Source organism: Plecotus auritus (assembly GCF_963455305.1).
Source record: "Plecotus auritus genome assembly, chromosome: 1".
Lineage (NCBI taxonomy): Eukaryota > Metazoa > Chordata > Mammalia > Chiroptera > Vespertilionidae > Plecotus > Plecotus auritus.
The window spans coordinates 247720281-247732878 of NC_137770.1; the positions used below are offsets into that span (position 1 = coordinate 247720281).

At 47.2% G+C, this 12598-nt stretch overlaps 1 protein-coding gene across 1 annotated transcript in view; it reads left to right on the forward strand.

The window, feature by feature from the left end:
* The first annotated feature begins 230 nt into the window (after positions 1-230).
* POLN (DNA polymerase nu) overlaps positions 231-12598 on the forward strand; it is a 100255-nt gene continuing 87887 nt past the window's right edge. Inside the window, exon 1 of the mRNA XM_080666475.1 lies at positions 231-456. Coding sequence (XP_080522601.1) covers positions 318-456 — 139 coding nt within the window. The 5' untranslated portion in view covers positions 231-317. The remainder of the gene's footprint in view (positions 457-12598) is intronic.

Genomic DNA, 12598 nt, shown 5'->3' on the forward strand with positions numbered 1-12598 from the left:
CTATGTCATTAGGTTTGTGTATGTGAAGATTATAACAACAAACTAGGAAGTAGTTGAGTCAATTGCTTCACAATTGGTTAACTAGAAAACATGTTCTTTGTTACTTATATATCACAATACCCCCAAAGGAACCTCTAACCATTGCTTTCTTCTTACGATCCTATGTGTAAAAGGGACAGTTTATACCTATTTCTTGTGGTTTTTAATACAAACATTTTTATGAATGTCTCAGTACATAAAAAGTTTCAGATTTCTCGTTTCTTATTTTGAAGGCTCAAAATTAATATACAGGTGTTATGTTTTATGTTTAGGATTTTATGAAAATGGAAAATTATGAGGCATTTGTAGGCTTTGATCTCTGTCAGACACCACTTTCCAGTGCTGCTCAGAGGATTATGTCCGCTATGCATTCAGGTGATTTAGTGGAGTCTAAGAATTGGAGAGAGAGTGGAAAGAGTGAGTAATATTTTTGAACCTTTCTGTCTTTTGTTACTTTGGTGTTATTAATTCTTAAGAGTAAGAGTTTGGAAATGAAATGTAGCACAATTATTCTGTAGACCTTAAATCGTGTGGGGAAGCTCCTGCCTGCGAACAAGTGGAGTCCAGCTTTCCCTCCCTTGACTGGCATTCCGTGATGACGGAGCTGCTGCTCACTCAGCCCTTGTTTTTAAATGGAACACTTCCTTGCCCCAGGCGTTGCTGTCAGACATTCCTTAAATCTCATTGGCTGTTCAAGTAACTTCAAAAGACATGGCTCCTCCACAGTGCCTTAGCTCTCGGGTCACTGAGCCTGTACACAGTGCAGTCAGCCCTCCATACCCTCCGATGTCAAATCTGCAGGTTCAGCCAACTGCAGGTAGAAATATTAGCAAAAAATAAAAGTCCCAGAAAATTCCAGGAAGCAGCAAAACTTGAGTTTGACATGCACCCAGCACTGTGTTGAGTCCACCCAAATGATGTGTAGGCATACCCTGCTGTGGTCTTTGTGCCAGTATAGGTTATATGTAAACACTGTGCCATTTGATGTAAGGGATTTGAGCAGCCTCAGGTCCTTGCTGATTGCTTGTTAAGGCTCATACGGGAACCCAGCCTCTGCTGTGGGTGCAGCCATCTTGTTACAGTGTGATGGTCAATTTGCATATTCCCTTTTTATTAGGCAGTATTGAGAAGATAGATAATAAGTTTTTATTTTTTTGTCAGGTGTTTTGCATTTGGAAAATGGATTTTCACAAGGATTCTGTTATCTCTCATCACATGACACCATTACTGCCACTTAGTAACTTAAACATGAATTTTGGTAGCCCTGGGAGGCCTGGAGCCCATCCCCTAATGATACTGGATGACTGTATTTGCTTATTGTGTGTGGTGGACAAGAGAAGTGTTTTTGTTTGTTTTGTTTTCTAAGTTTTTTTGTGAATCCTCACCTGAAGATATTTTTTTCCATTGATTTATTTTTTAAGAGAGGAAGGAAAAGGGAGGGAGAGAGAGAAACATTGATGAGAGAGACATCAGTTGGTTGCCACCTGCATGTTCCCTGATGGGTACCGGGGATTGAACCGGCAAGCCAGGTATGTGCCCTTGACCAGGAATCAAACCTGAGACCCTCGGTCTGCAGGCTAACGCTTTAACTACTGAACCAGACAGGCCAGGGCAAGAAGTGTTTTTGATGATACATATATTGTACTGACAGAAGTGTGTAAACTCTTAGGGAGCAAAGGTTGGTGAATCTGTGTATACATGTTCATGACGTGGTATAATAGTAAAAGCTGTGACTTATGCTCATAAATGTGACTGAAATGTTTGGAACATATTTTTCACTAGCAAAGTAGTTTGTATTTTAAATTTGTAAGTCCGGGCCAATAAGTTGTTTGTTTCTTTTCTCCAGAGTAAGTTATGAGTGAGATATAATTGATTCATTATATTGAGATGAAATAATTGAGAGTATTGACAAACAGTGCAAACACTGTTATAAATGCAGTTTCTTAATTAAGATATAATAGCACTTAACATTTCACTCCATTTATATTCAGGCATCTGTTGCTTGTGTGTCTTATAGAAGTTACTAATAAAGTCACTGGTAAGGATTTTTGGGTGTGGACTACATACCTAGTGTTTTAGGGGTAATGATGCTGGTGGTGGGAATAGTAAAAAAAGACAAAAAATTAATCATTGAAGAGCTTTCTCCTTTATTCTGTATATATTTGCTTTCTAAAAGGCAGTGTGCACTTGACAGGTGGAACTGTACCTCCCTTCAGTAACTGGTAGTGAAATGCCTCTGGTAGGTAATTATAATGTGAGTCTCTTGAGGAAAATTTCTGCTTGTCACCCATCTCACAAACTCTCTTGTCATAGTCTTAAAATACCCTGTTAAATCCCAAGTTTTTTAAATTTACTAGTGATCCAGTGCATGAAATTGGTGCACATTAAAAGGGAATTAATTAGAGGAAATATTTTAATATTGCTATTTGCCCTTTCTCTATAATAGAAGTGTCAGAGATGAAAGAAAATCAGTAAAATGTATATGAAAATCTTCCTCCTGTCAGAGTCTGGGGCGCGCCACGGGAACCAGAGTCAAGTCCCTACTCACCCACATGCGCCTCGAAATCATGTGAGACCCAGACCTGGCTGGCCACACCCCCATTGGGCTAGATCCAGACCTGGCTGGCCCCACCCCCGTCAAGCCCTGCTGCTTGTGGGGTGCAGCCTCAGGTCGCCTGGCCTGGCGCCGGGTTGGGGGCGCGCCTTGAGGTCTCCTGGCCCGGGCTAGGGGCGCAGCCTGAGGTCCCCTGTCAAGCCCCACCAGGCAGGGGGTGCAGCCTCAGGTCCCTGCCCCAGCCCAGTGCCACGCAGCCTCAGGTCCCTGCTGATTGCTCGTTAAGGCTCATACGGGAACCCGGCCTCCGCTGTGGGTGCAGCCATCTTGTGTTGTGGAATCCCTGCCTCTGCTGTGGGCGCAGCCATCTTGTTACAGTGTGATGGTCAATTTGCATATTCCCTTTTTATTAGGCAGTATTGAGAAGATAGATAGTAAATAAGTTTTTATTTTTTTGTCAGGTGTTTTGCATTTGGAAAATGGATTTTCACAAGGATTCTGTTATCTCTCGTCACATGACACCATTACTGCCACTTAGTGACTTAAACAACACACTTGTTACCTCACAGTTTCTGTGGGCCAGGAGCCTGGGCACCGCTTAGCAGAGGCATCTGCAGGGCTGCAGTGCAGGTGTCAGCCAGGGCTGGCGTCTCATCTGAGGCTCAAACGAGGAAGGATTCGCTTCCAAGTTCACACGGTTCTTTGCAGAGTTCAGTTCTTTTCTATGTAGCTGTGGCCATAGGCACCTTTTCGTCATATAGGCGCTTGCTTTTTCAAAGCCAGCAAGAGTGTGTCCCTAGCACGACTGACATTACAGTTTTATGTAGCATAATCACAAATATCCTGTCCTTTATTTTGTTGTTAGAAGTGAGTCAGTAAGTCCCACCTGCACTCGGGGGAAGGAGTTTACAAGGGCATGAATACTGGGAGGCATGGGTCATGGGACCGACCACCTTAGAGTCTGTCTGCCACTGCGCCTCACCACTTCTATTATTTCACTAGAGGCCCAGTGCACGAATTCATGCACCAGTGGGGTCCCTCAGCCTGGCCTGCGGGATCGGGCTGAAACCAGCTCTCCGACATCCCCTGAGGGGTCCCGGATTGCAAGAGGACACAGGCCAGGCTGAGGGACCCCACCAGTGCACGATTGGGGCCAGGGAGGGATGCAGGAGATTGGCCAGCCAGGGAGGGACCATGGGAGGGCTCCAGGGAATGTCCGGCCCGTCTCGCTCAGTCTCGTCTCGCTCAGTCCCAATCAGCTGGATCCCAGCAGCAAGCTAACCTACCGGTCGGAGCGTCTGCTCCCTGGTGGTTAGTGCACGTCATAGTGACTGGTCAACCGGTCAACTGCCCCCTGGTGGTCAGTGCACGTCATAGGGAGCGATTGAGTGGCCTTAGCATATCATTAGTATATTCGCTTTGATTGGTTGACCGGACAACCGGACACTTAGCATATTAGGCTTTTATTATATAGGATAGGAATTTGAATTAAAGTTGGATTGCTAATGGGCTACTGATGAATGATGCTGGATGTAAGACCTAATGATTCCTGGGATCTTTGTCACATGCTGAGCTGTTCTTATCACTTAAAATATTGTAAATCATTTAATATCTGAAAGCGTATTTCATACTCAGTATATATCAAACTTGCACTCAGAAATCGATGAAAGCAAGCTACAAATATTTGGTTGACAAACACTAAAGTAGCAGTAAAACCAAACCTTAGTAATGTTATATGTCACTTTGGGGTCTACTTTTCTGATCTGCTAGACTACTTGAGGTATCTTGAGATACATATTCAGTAAGGATTGGACTGCATAAACTTTTTGCAAGATTGATCTCTTATTTTAAAACCCTTTGCTGTGAAGAAGAAAAAAAGATGCAAAAACTAAAAATACAACTTCAAACCCTCTCCTTGCTCAGTGGCAACCATTATCCTGACGTTTTATGGCAACCATTTCTCACTTAATCACGGGCATTTTGTATTGCTCCAGAAGCCTTTTGGCAAAGACTATGTGTTTGCCACGCCAGAGTCTGTCCCTCCTTTCTGAGGCACACGATCAGACTCCATGGCTCAGTCTTCCTACATCAGGTGTGGCTCAGGCAGGTTCCGGTCAGTGGTATGTGCGTGCCATTTCCAGAGCGGGCCGGAGCACACCCAGCTTGCTTCCTAGCTGCCCGCCCCTTGCCTTCCCTCCAGTTGCAACCTGAAAGGACTCCTTCCCGACCCTGCGGGTGATAACAGTGTTCTGGCAGATCGTGGGACTCCGAGCTGGAAGGAAGCGGGTCCCAGAGCGGCTTCATGAACAGCTGCGCCACCAGCTGAGGCTACGCACCTCGACCTGGGAAATAAACCTGCTTTTTGTTCTTGAAGCCATTGTATTGTAGTGTTGGGTCTTTTGTGAATAGTAGTTCAGCCTTTTACCCTAATTCATACACTTTTAAACTAGATTCAGAATTGGGTTCATCTGACTTGAGTTTTCATTGGCATTTTATTGTTCAGTAATGCTACTGAAAGTCTTTGGTAAATACTGGGGGGAGGAGTTTTCAGGGTGATTTGGGGCTGACCTGGTGCTGTACATAGGATTAAGAACGTATTTATTAGACTACCTCTCTATGTTTTATCCAAGTACCTATGAAGATCAAGTAATGTTTTCTAGCATGCATTTATCCAGGTTCTTTTTTATTTAACTTGAGAGAGCTTAGAGGCGAATTTGGTGTTTTCTAGTAAAATAAAAATATTTTTACAGACATTGCAAATTAGGAGTTTGAGGCCCCTAGAGATAGATATTTGTCAAAATCCAATTCATTTATGTGAAATGTTTTATTTCCATCATTTCGTGGAAATCTTTGCAATTTTAAGGACAGATAACAAAGTGGCAAAATAGATTTATTTCGGTTATACTCATTCTAGTCCAGAGTCTATGGATAAACAACTTATTTTTATTTCTATCCCCTAAACATAAAACTCTTATTTCCACTCACAGCAAACCCTGCCAGGGGCTGGGTTCGGTTTGCTCTGCCTGCTTCGGGGCTGCCTTCTCTCCCTGGGTCCTCAGTATTTCCGAATTGCCGTTCGCCTTCATTTTTTTTTTTTAAGTTATTTTATTATTTTTTTATTTTTTAAATAAATCTTTATTCAGATTATTACAATTATTTCTCCTTTTTCCCCCCATACCTCCCCTCCACCCAGTTCCCACCCCACCTTCTGCCCTTACCTCCCCCCCACTGTCCTCATCCATAGGTGTACGATTTTTGTCCAGTCTCTTCCTGCACCCCCCATACCTCTTTCCCCCTGAGAATTATCAGTCCACTCCCTTTCTATGCCCCTGATTCTATTATATTCACCAGATTATTCTGTTCCTCAGGTTTTTAATTCACTTGATTTTTAGGTTCACTTGATAGATATGTATTTGTTGTTCATAATTTTTATCTTTACCTTTTTCTTCTTCTTCCTCTTCTTAAAGAATACCTTTCAGCATTTCATATAATACTGGTTTGGTGGTGATGAACTCCTTCAGCTTTTTCTTATCTGTGAAGCTCTTTATCTGCCCTTCAATTCTGAATGATAGCTTTGCTGGGTAGAGTAATCTTGGTTGTAGGTTCTTGCTATTCATCACATTGAAAATTTCTTGCCACTCCCATCTGGCCTGCATAGTTTCTATTGAGAAATCAGCTGACAGTCGTATGGGTGCTCCCTTGTAGGTAACTAACTGTTTTTCTCTTGCTGCTTTTAATATTCTCTCTTTGTCTTTTGCTCTTGGCATTTTAATTATGATGTGTCTTGGTGTGGTCCTCTTTGGATTCCTTTTGTTTGGGGTTCTGTGTGCTTCCTGGACTTGTAAGTCTATTTCTTTCACCAGGTGGGGGAAGTTTTCGGTCATTATTTCTTCAAATAGGTTTTCAGTATCTTGCTCTTTCTCTTCTTCTGGCACCCCCATAATTCTGATGTTGGTACACTTGAAGTTGTCCCAGAGGCTTCTTACACTATCTTCAACTTTTTGGATTTTTTTTTTTTTGCTTTTTGCTTTTTCAGTTGAGTTTTTTTGCTTCTTTGTATTTCAATTCTTTGACTTGATTTTTGTGTTCCTCTTGTCTGTTTTGGGGTTTCTGTATAATATTTTTTATTTCAGTCAGTGTATGTTTAATTTCTAGTTGGTCCTTTTTCATATCTTCGAGGGTCTCGTTATATTTATCGGCCTTTTCTAGGATATTCTTAAAAAGCCTTATAACCGTGGTTTTGAATTCTATATCCAGTCGTTTGTTTTCCTCCATTTCTTTCGTTTGTGATCTGATTCTTTGACGCCACATTTTCACTGCTTCCCTGAGTTGGTAAGGTAGATTTGTGTGCTAGGTTTCCAATATGGCCCAGTGGGTCTGCCTCCCCAGTTAACCTGAGGTGGACACTCTTGGTGCACCCCTTTGTGGACTGTGTGTACAGCCTTGTTGTAATTAAGTCTTTATTGTTGTTGGTATCACTGGGAAGAATTGACCTCCAGGCCAGTTGGCTGTAAGGATCAGCTGTGTCTATGCTGGGAGAAGTTCGGTGCTGGAGACAGCCTTATAGGATTAGACTTGCCAAATTGCAATAGCCTCTGTGCTCAGCTTGGATGGGGTGGAGTCTCAGTCTTGGCTTCCTGTCAGCCTTGCCCTTGGGTGCACATGCGCGCCTTCAGACCTCTGCCTTCCCGGCTCCCGAGTCTCCGCCCGAGAGTCCAGACTCCCCCTACAAGAGCGTGGGTCCCCAGGGGCTCGCCTGGAACCGGGGTTCAGTGCAGTCAGAACTGGGGCCCAGTGCAGTCAGGAGCCTCCGACTCCCTTCCACTAGGGAAAGCCCGTGGCAACCTCCACAGCCTTTGTGCGCACTGGCACGCGCGCGCTTTCAGTCCTCCACCTTCCCCGGCTCCCGAGTCTCCGCCCAAGAGTCCAGATTCCCCCCACAAGAGCGTGGGTCCCCAGGGGCTCGCCTGGAACCGGGGTTCAGTGCAGTCAGAACTGGGGCCCAGTGCAGTCAGGAGCCTCCGACTCCCTTCCACTAGGGAAAGCCTGTGGCAACCTCCACAGCCTTTGTGCGCACTGGCCCGCGTGCGCCTTCAGTCCTCCGCCTTCCCCGGCTCCCGAGTCTCCGCCCGAGAGTCCAGACTCCCCCCGTAAGAGCGTGGGTCCCCAGGGGCTCGCCTGGAACTGGGGTTCAGTGCAGTCAGAACTGGGGTTCAGTGTGGTCGGGGGCTTCCTTCCCCCTTCCGCCAGAGAAAGTCAGCCAGGCTCTCAGCCGCCCTTCCTCTCTGCACGCACAAAGCCCCTTTGCCGTACCTCCAATTCTCTGTGAGCTTTTCTCTTTCCTTCTAGTTGTAGAATTTCCACTCAGCCAGCTTTCCTGTGGTTCTGGATGGTGTCCGTTCTGTCTTTTAGTTGTAGTTTTGAAATTGTTGTGCGAGGCAGCAGTTTAGGTGCTTACCTATGCCGCCATCTTGGTTTCTCCTCGCCTTCATTTTGTTGTGTGCGGTCTTGCCTTTGTGAGAATTCGCTCGGCTCTTGTACTTGCTCTCTGCACAGTTCATCTTTGGAAACGACCCGTGTTCTCCTGCCAGGCCCTTGGCTGCCCTTCTTAGTCTCGTCCCTCCGCTTTCCTCCTTGCCACGTGCAGATTTGACTGTCACTTCCAAACCCGTGACATCTTCCAGCTTTCTGCCTACCTTTCTTTTCTCTCCTTCACTCACAGCTGAGGATGAAGTCAGCATTTTACAAGGTTCTGTTCAAATACTTCATCAGCAGCATGCGGCTCCATGTAGAGAACTTACTGTGAAGTGTTTTGGGTGCTTTAACTGTTGCTCTGCTCCCCAACCCCTCCCCCTAAGCCCCCAGTAAACTTCCTGCGGGCACAGCTCAGTCTGGTTCCCAGGACCCTCAGTCTGGTTCCCAGGACCCTGATCTGCTGCAGGTGGTGCAGGGAGTGGTCTGGAAGCAGACACGGTGTTCTGGAGGCCGGTCCCTCAGGTAGGCCCGCCTGGTGACGTCATAGCAGTTGTAGTTGGAATGCCACGGGTGGCAGCGCCGCTAAAACGTTCACTGGCGTGCTTGGTCTGTACCAGCGACAGCTATTGCCCTGGCTGCTGGGACTCCGTGGAATCGGTGGCTGTGGCTGGGAATAATACGTTCTTTGGAAAAAGACAGACCGAGGGTGAGTACTTAGCAATGAAAGGCTAAATGGGATAACCAGAGGGATTACCTTCCCTGGTGGCCGACAAGCAGACCACCTGCAGCCACAGGCCAGGGCTTAGTCCGAAGACTTGTGGAGCTGGGAGCTCCGAGAAGGTGGGATTCGCACTCAGCCCTGGCAGGCGGGCTGCCTCAAGGTCAGGCCTCGGTCAGGAAGAGGGGCCAGGCCCTGAGATGTGCACTGGAACCCTGAGTCCCAGGGATCTCTGGCACCCGCAGAAGTGGCTGCTCCTCTGTTAAAGGCCAGTGTCCCATCCCCGCACGCGAGAGGCTTGTCCTGAAAAACGAACACCTGCTCCCTCGGGAACCGCCGCCGCCTTCCCTCCTGGCCATTAAGTCATCAGGACCCGGAAGAGGTACCGGGCCTGTTAAGGGAGTGTGTGTGGCTGTGTGGGTCAGAACAACAGTGATGTGAACAGGGAACCTCGAAAGCATTTTGACTAGTAATGGGATTAGCTACCAAGGGGTAACAGCAGTCTGAAGATTATGGTACCAGCTAGCATAGGGAGCAGCTGCCTGAGGTAGAGTGAGTGCTGAAGGACGCCACACAATGAGGAAGACTCGGCCAGGTGACGTCCCCAGCCTGCCATCTGCCCAGGACAGGCACTGTGGGCTCTTACAGTCACTGGGAGGCTGGGCGGAGGCTGGGTGTGGCCCCACAGCATGGCGCTCCTCTTCGCCAGGCCTGATCGAGCTCCTGCAGCACCGAACGTTCAGCCTTCCAGCACAGACCACGCGCTCAGTCCCAGTGGCATCACCCTTTGAGGACAGCAGTCACTTGCTGGCGAGGTGATGACACGGAACCCTTTATGCCCCCAAAGGTGCAGAGGGTGGTCTTGACCGGAATGGGCACAGGCTTCAGGCCTGGGCTTGCAGGGCCTCCGTGGCTGTGTATCAGGGCTTCAGCGTTTGGTCCACTGACCGACTCCCGCTTAGCAGCTCGTTAGACGTGGGGGCCCGCTTTATCGTGGCGGAGCTGCAGTGTGCATGATCATGGCACTCTCGGCTCCCTCACAGCTACACACCCATGAACACCAGCCCGATGGAGCGGTGAGTGGCCTGTAGCAGGCACAGCTCAGGTGCCCGCCTGGGGAGGACCTCTCGGTGATGGCGCAAGACCCCCAGGCGCCGTGGACACTGTGCACCCGTGGCCACGACAGGGCTCAGCGTCTCCCGTGTGTACAATTATGGGGTCGAAACCAAAAGGTGGAAGTGGGCGTGGCCCTGCTTACCAACGGTCTGGGTCCTGCAGGTTGTCCTGACTCTCCGAGGGGCAGCCCACCCGTGGCACAGGAAGGGTGCCACTCCATTCCAAGGTCAGCTGCCACCCGATCACTCCAAGATCCTTATGTGAAGAGCCTGGCAGGCAAGGAATGCCATCTGCATCCGGCTCCGGCTGGACCTCCTGGTCATGTTAGGGCTGCTGTTCTGTACTGGGGGCAGGGAAGCATGTACTTGGCACCAAGGTGATGTGATGGGCCACCTCTTGGTCCCCTGCCCACATTTCATAGCACACACATCAGCCCTGGCCTGAGGAAGGCGTGGTGACCAAGAGCTCACTGCTCAGGGTGCCCAGGCCGCCAGGGGTGCTCAGCCGGGGTGAGGGGCCTTCGCGTGGGCTGTAGAAGAGGGAGACGAATAGCTTTTGCAGCTTTGAGGCAAGCTGCAGTGCCGCTGCCCTTCCTTGGAAAAGTTTCCCCAGGAAGAGACCACAGAATCCGGAAGAAGCTGCTCAGAATGATCTGCAACAAGTGGCTGTGCGCAGCAAGCAGTGAGCCGAGTGTGGGACTCCGTGCAGGGGGCACCAGGTGTGCCCGGGAATGGGTCCTCGCTGGTAGGCTGCTCGCAGCACAGCGCCTCCTGGTGACCGCCTCAGCTGCGAAGAAACTGCGTGGCCCGAGGACACACCACTTTCCCAGGAGCAAACAGTCCAGTGACTGTCTGGTGCTGAGGCTAAGGCCTAGCTTCCTAACCCCCAAGGGCCAACCCTGCAGGGCCACGTCAGCTCCCTTTGCAGTGACGGCACCTTCACTCGCCTGCAGAGGTCGGTCCTGAGAGTGCTTCCCAGTGACCTTTCTGAACAGAAACTTCCGTCTCCTAGATGGCCACTGGGGGCAACACCTGTGCGGTGCGTGCATGTAACGTGTGCACAAACGGGGAGATGTGGTCACTTCTTTTATTTTTTATTTTTTTTAATTTTTTTAATTTTTTATATTTTTTTATTTATTTTTTATTTTTTTTATATTTCTTTTTTTTTAAATAAATCTTTATTCAGATTATTACAATTATTTCTCCTTTTTCCCCCCATAGCTCCCCTCCACCCATGTCCCACCCCACCTTCTGCCCTTACCTCCCCCCCACTGTCCTCATCCATAGGTGTACGATTTTTGTCCATTCTCTTCATGAACCCCCCTGAGAATTATCAGTCCACTCCCTTTCTATGCCCCTGATTCTATTATATTCACCAGATTATTCTGTTCCTTAGGTTTTTAATTCACTTGATTTTTAGGTTCGCTTGTTGATAGATATGTATTTGTTGTTCATAATTTTTCTCTTTACTTTTTTCTTCTTCCTCTTCTTTAAGAATACCTTTCAGCATTTCATATAATACTGGTTTGGTGGTGATGAACTCATTCAGCTTTTTCTTATCTGTGAAGCTCTTTATCTGCCCTTCAATTCTGAATGATAGCTTTGCTGGGTAGAGTAATCTTGGTTGTAGGTTCTTGCTATTCATCACTTTGAAAATTTCTTGCCACTCCCGTCTGGCCTGCATAGTTTCTGTTGAGAAATCAGCTGACAATCATAGGGTGCTCCCTTGTAGGTAATTAACTGTTTTTCTCTTGCTGCTTTTAATATTCTCTCTTTGTCTTTTGCTCTTGGCATTTTAATTATGATGTGTCTTGGTGTGGTCCTCTTTGGATTCCTTTTGTTTGGGGTTCTGTGCGCTTCCTGGACTTGTAAGTCTATTTCTTTCACCAGGTGGGGGAAGTTTTCTGTCATTATTGTCATTATTTCTTCAAATAGGTTTTCAGTATCTTGCTCTCTCTCTTCTTCTGGCACCCCCATAATTCTGATGTTGGTACGCTTGAAGTTGTCCCAGAGTCTTCTTACATTATCTTCAACTTTTTGGATTTTTTTTTTTGCTCTTTGCTTTTTCGGTTGAGTGTTTTTTGCTTCTTTGTATTTCAATTCTTTGACTTGATTCTTATGTTCCTCTATTCTGTTTTTGGGTCTCTGTATAATATTTTTTATTTCAGTCAGTGTATGTTTAATTTCTAGTTGGTCCTTTTTCATATCTTCGAGGGTCTCGTTATATTTATCGGCATTTTCTAGGATATTCTTAAAAAGCCTTATAACCGTGGTTTTGAATTCTATATCCAGTCGTTTGTTTTCCTCCATTTCTTTCGTTTGTGATCTGATTCTTTGACGCCGCATTTTCACTGCTTCCCTGAGTTGGTAAGGTAGATATTTGTGCTAGGTTTCCAATATGGCCCAGTGGGTCTGCCTCCCCCGTTAACCTGAGGTGGACACTCTTGGTGCACCCCTTTGTGGACTGTGTGTACAGCCTTGTTGTAATTAAGTCTTGATTGTTGTTGGTATCACTGGGAGGAATTGACCTCCAGGCCAGTTGGCTGTAAGGATCAGCTGTGTCTATGCTGGAAGAAGTTCGGTGCTGGAGACAGCCTTATAGGATTAGACTTGCCAAATTGCAATAGCCTCTGTGCTCAGCTTGGATGGGGTGGAGTCTCAGTCTTGGCTTCCTGTCAGCCTTGCCCTTGCGCGCAT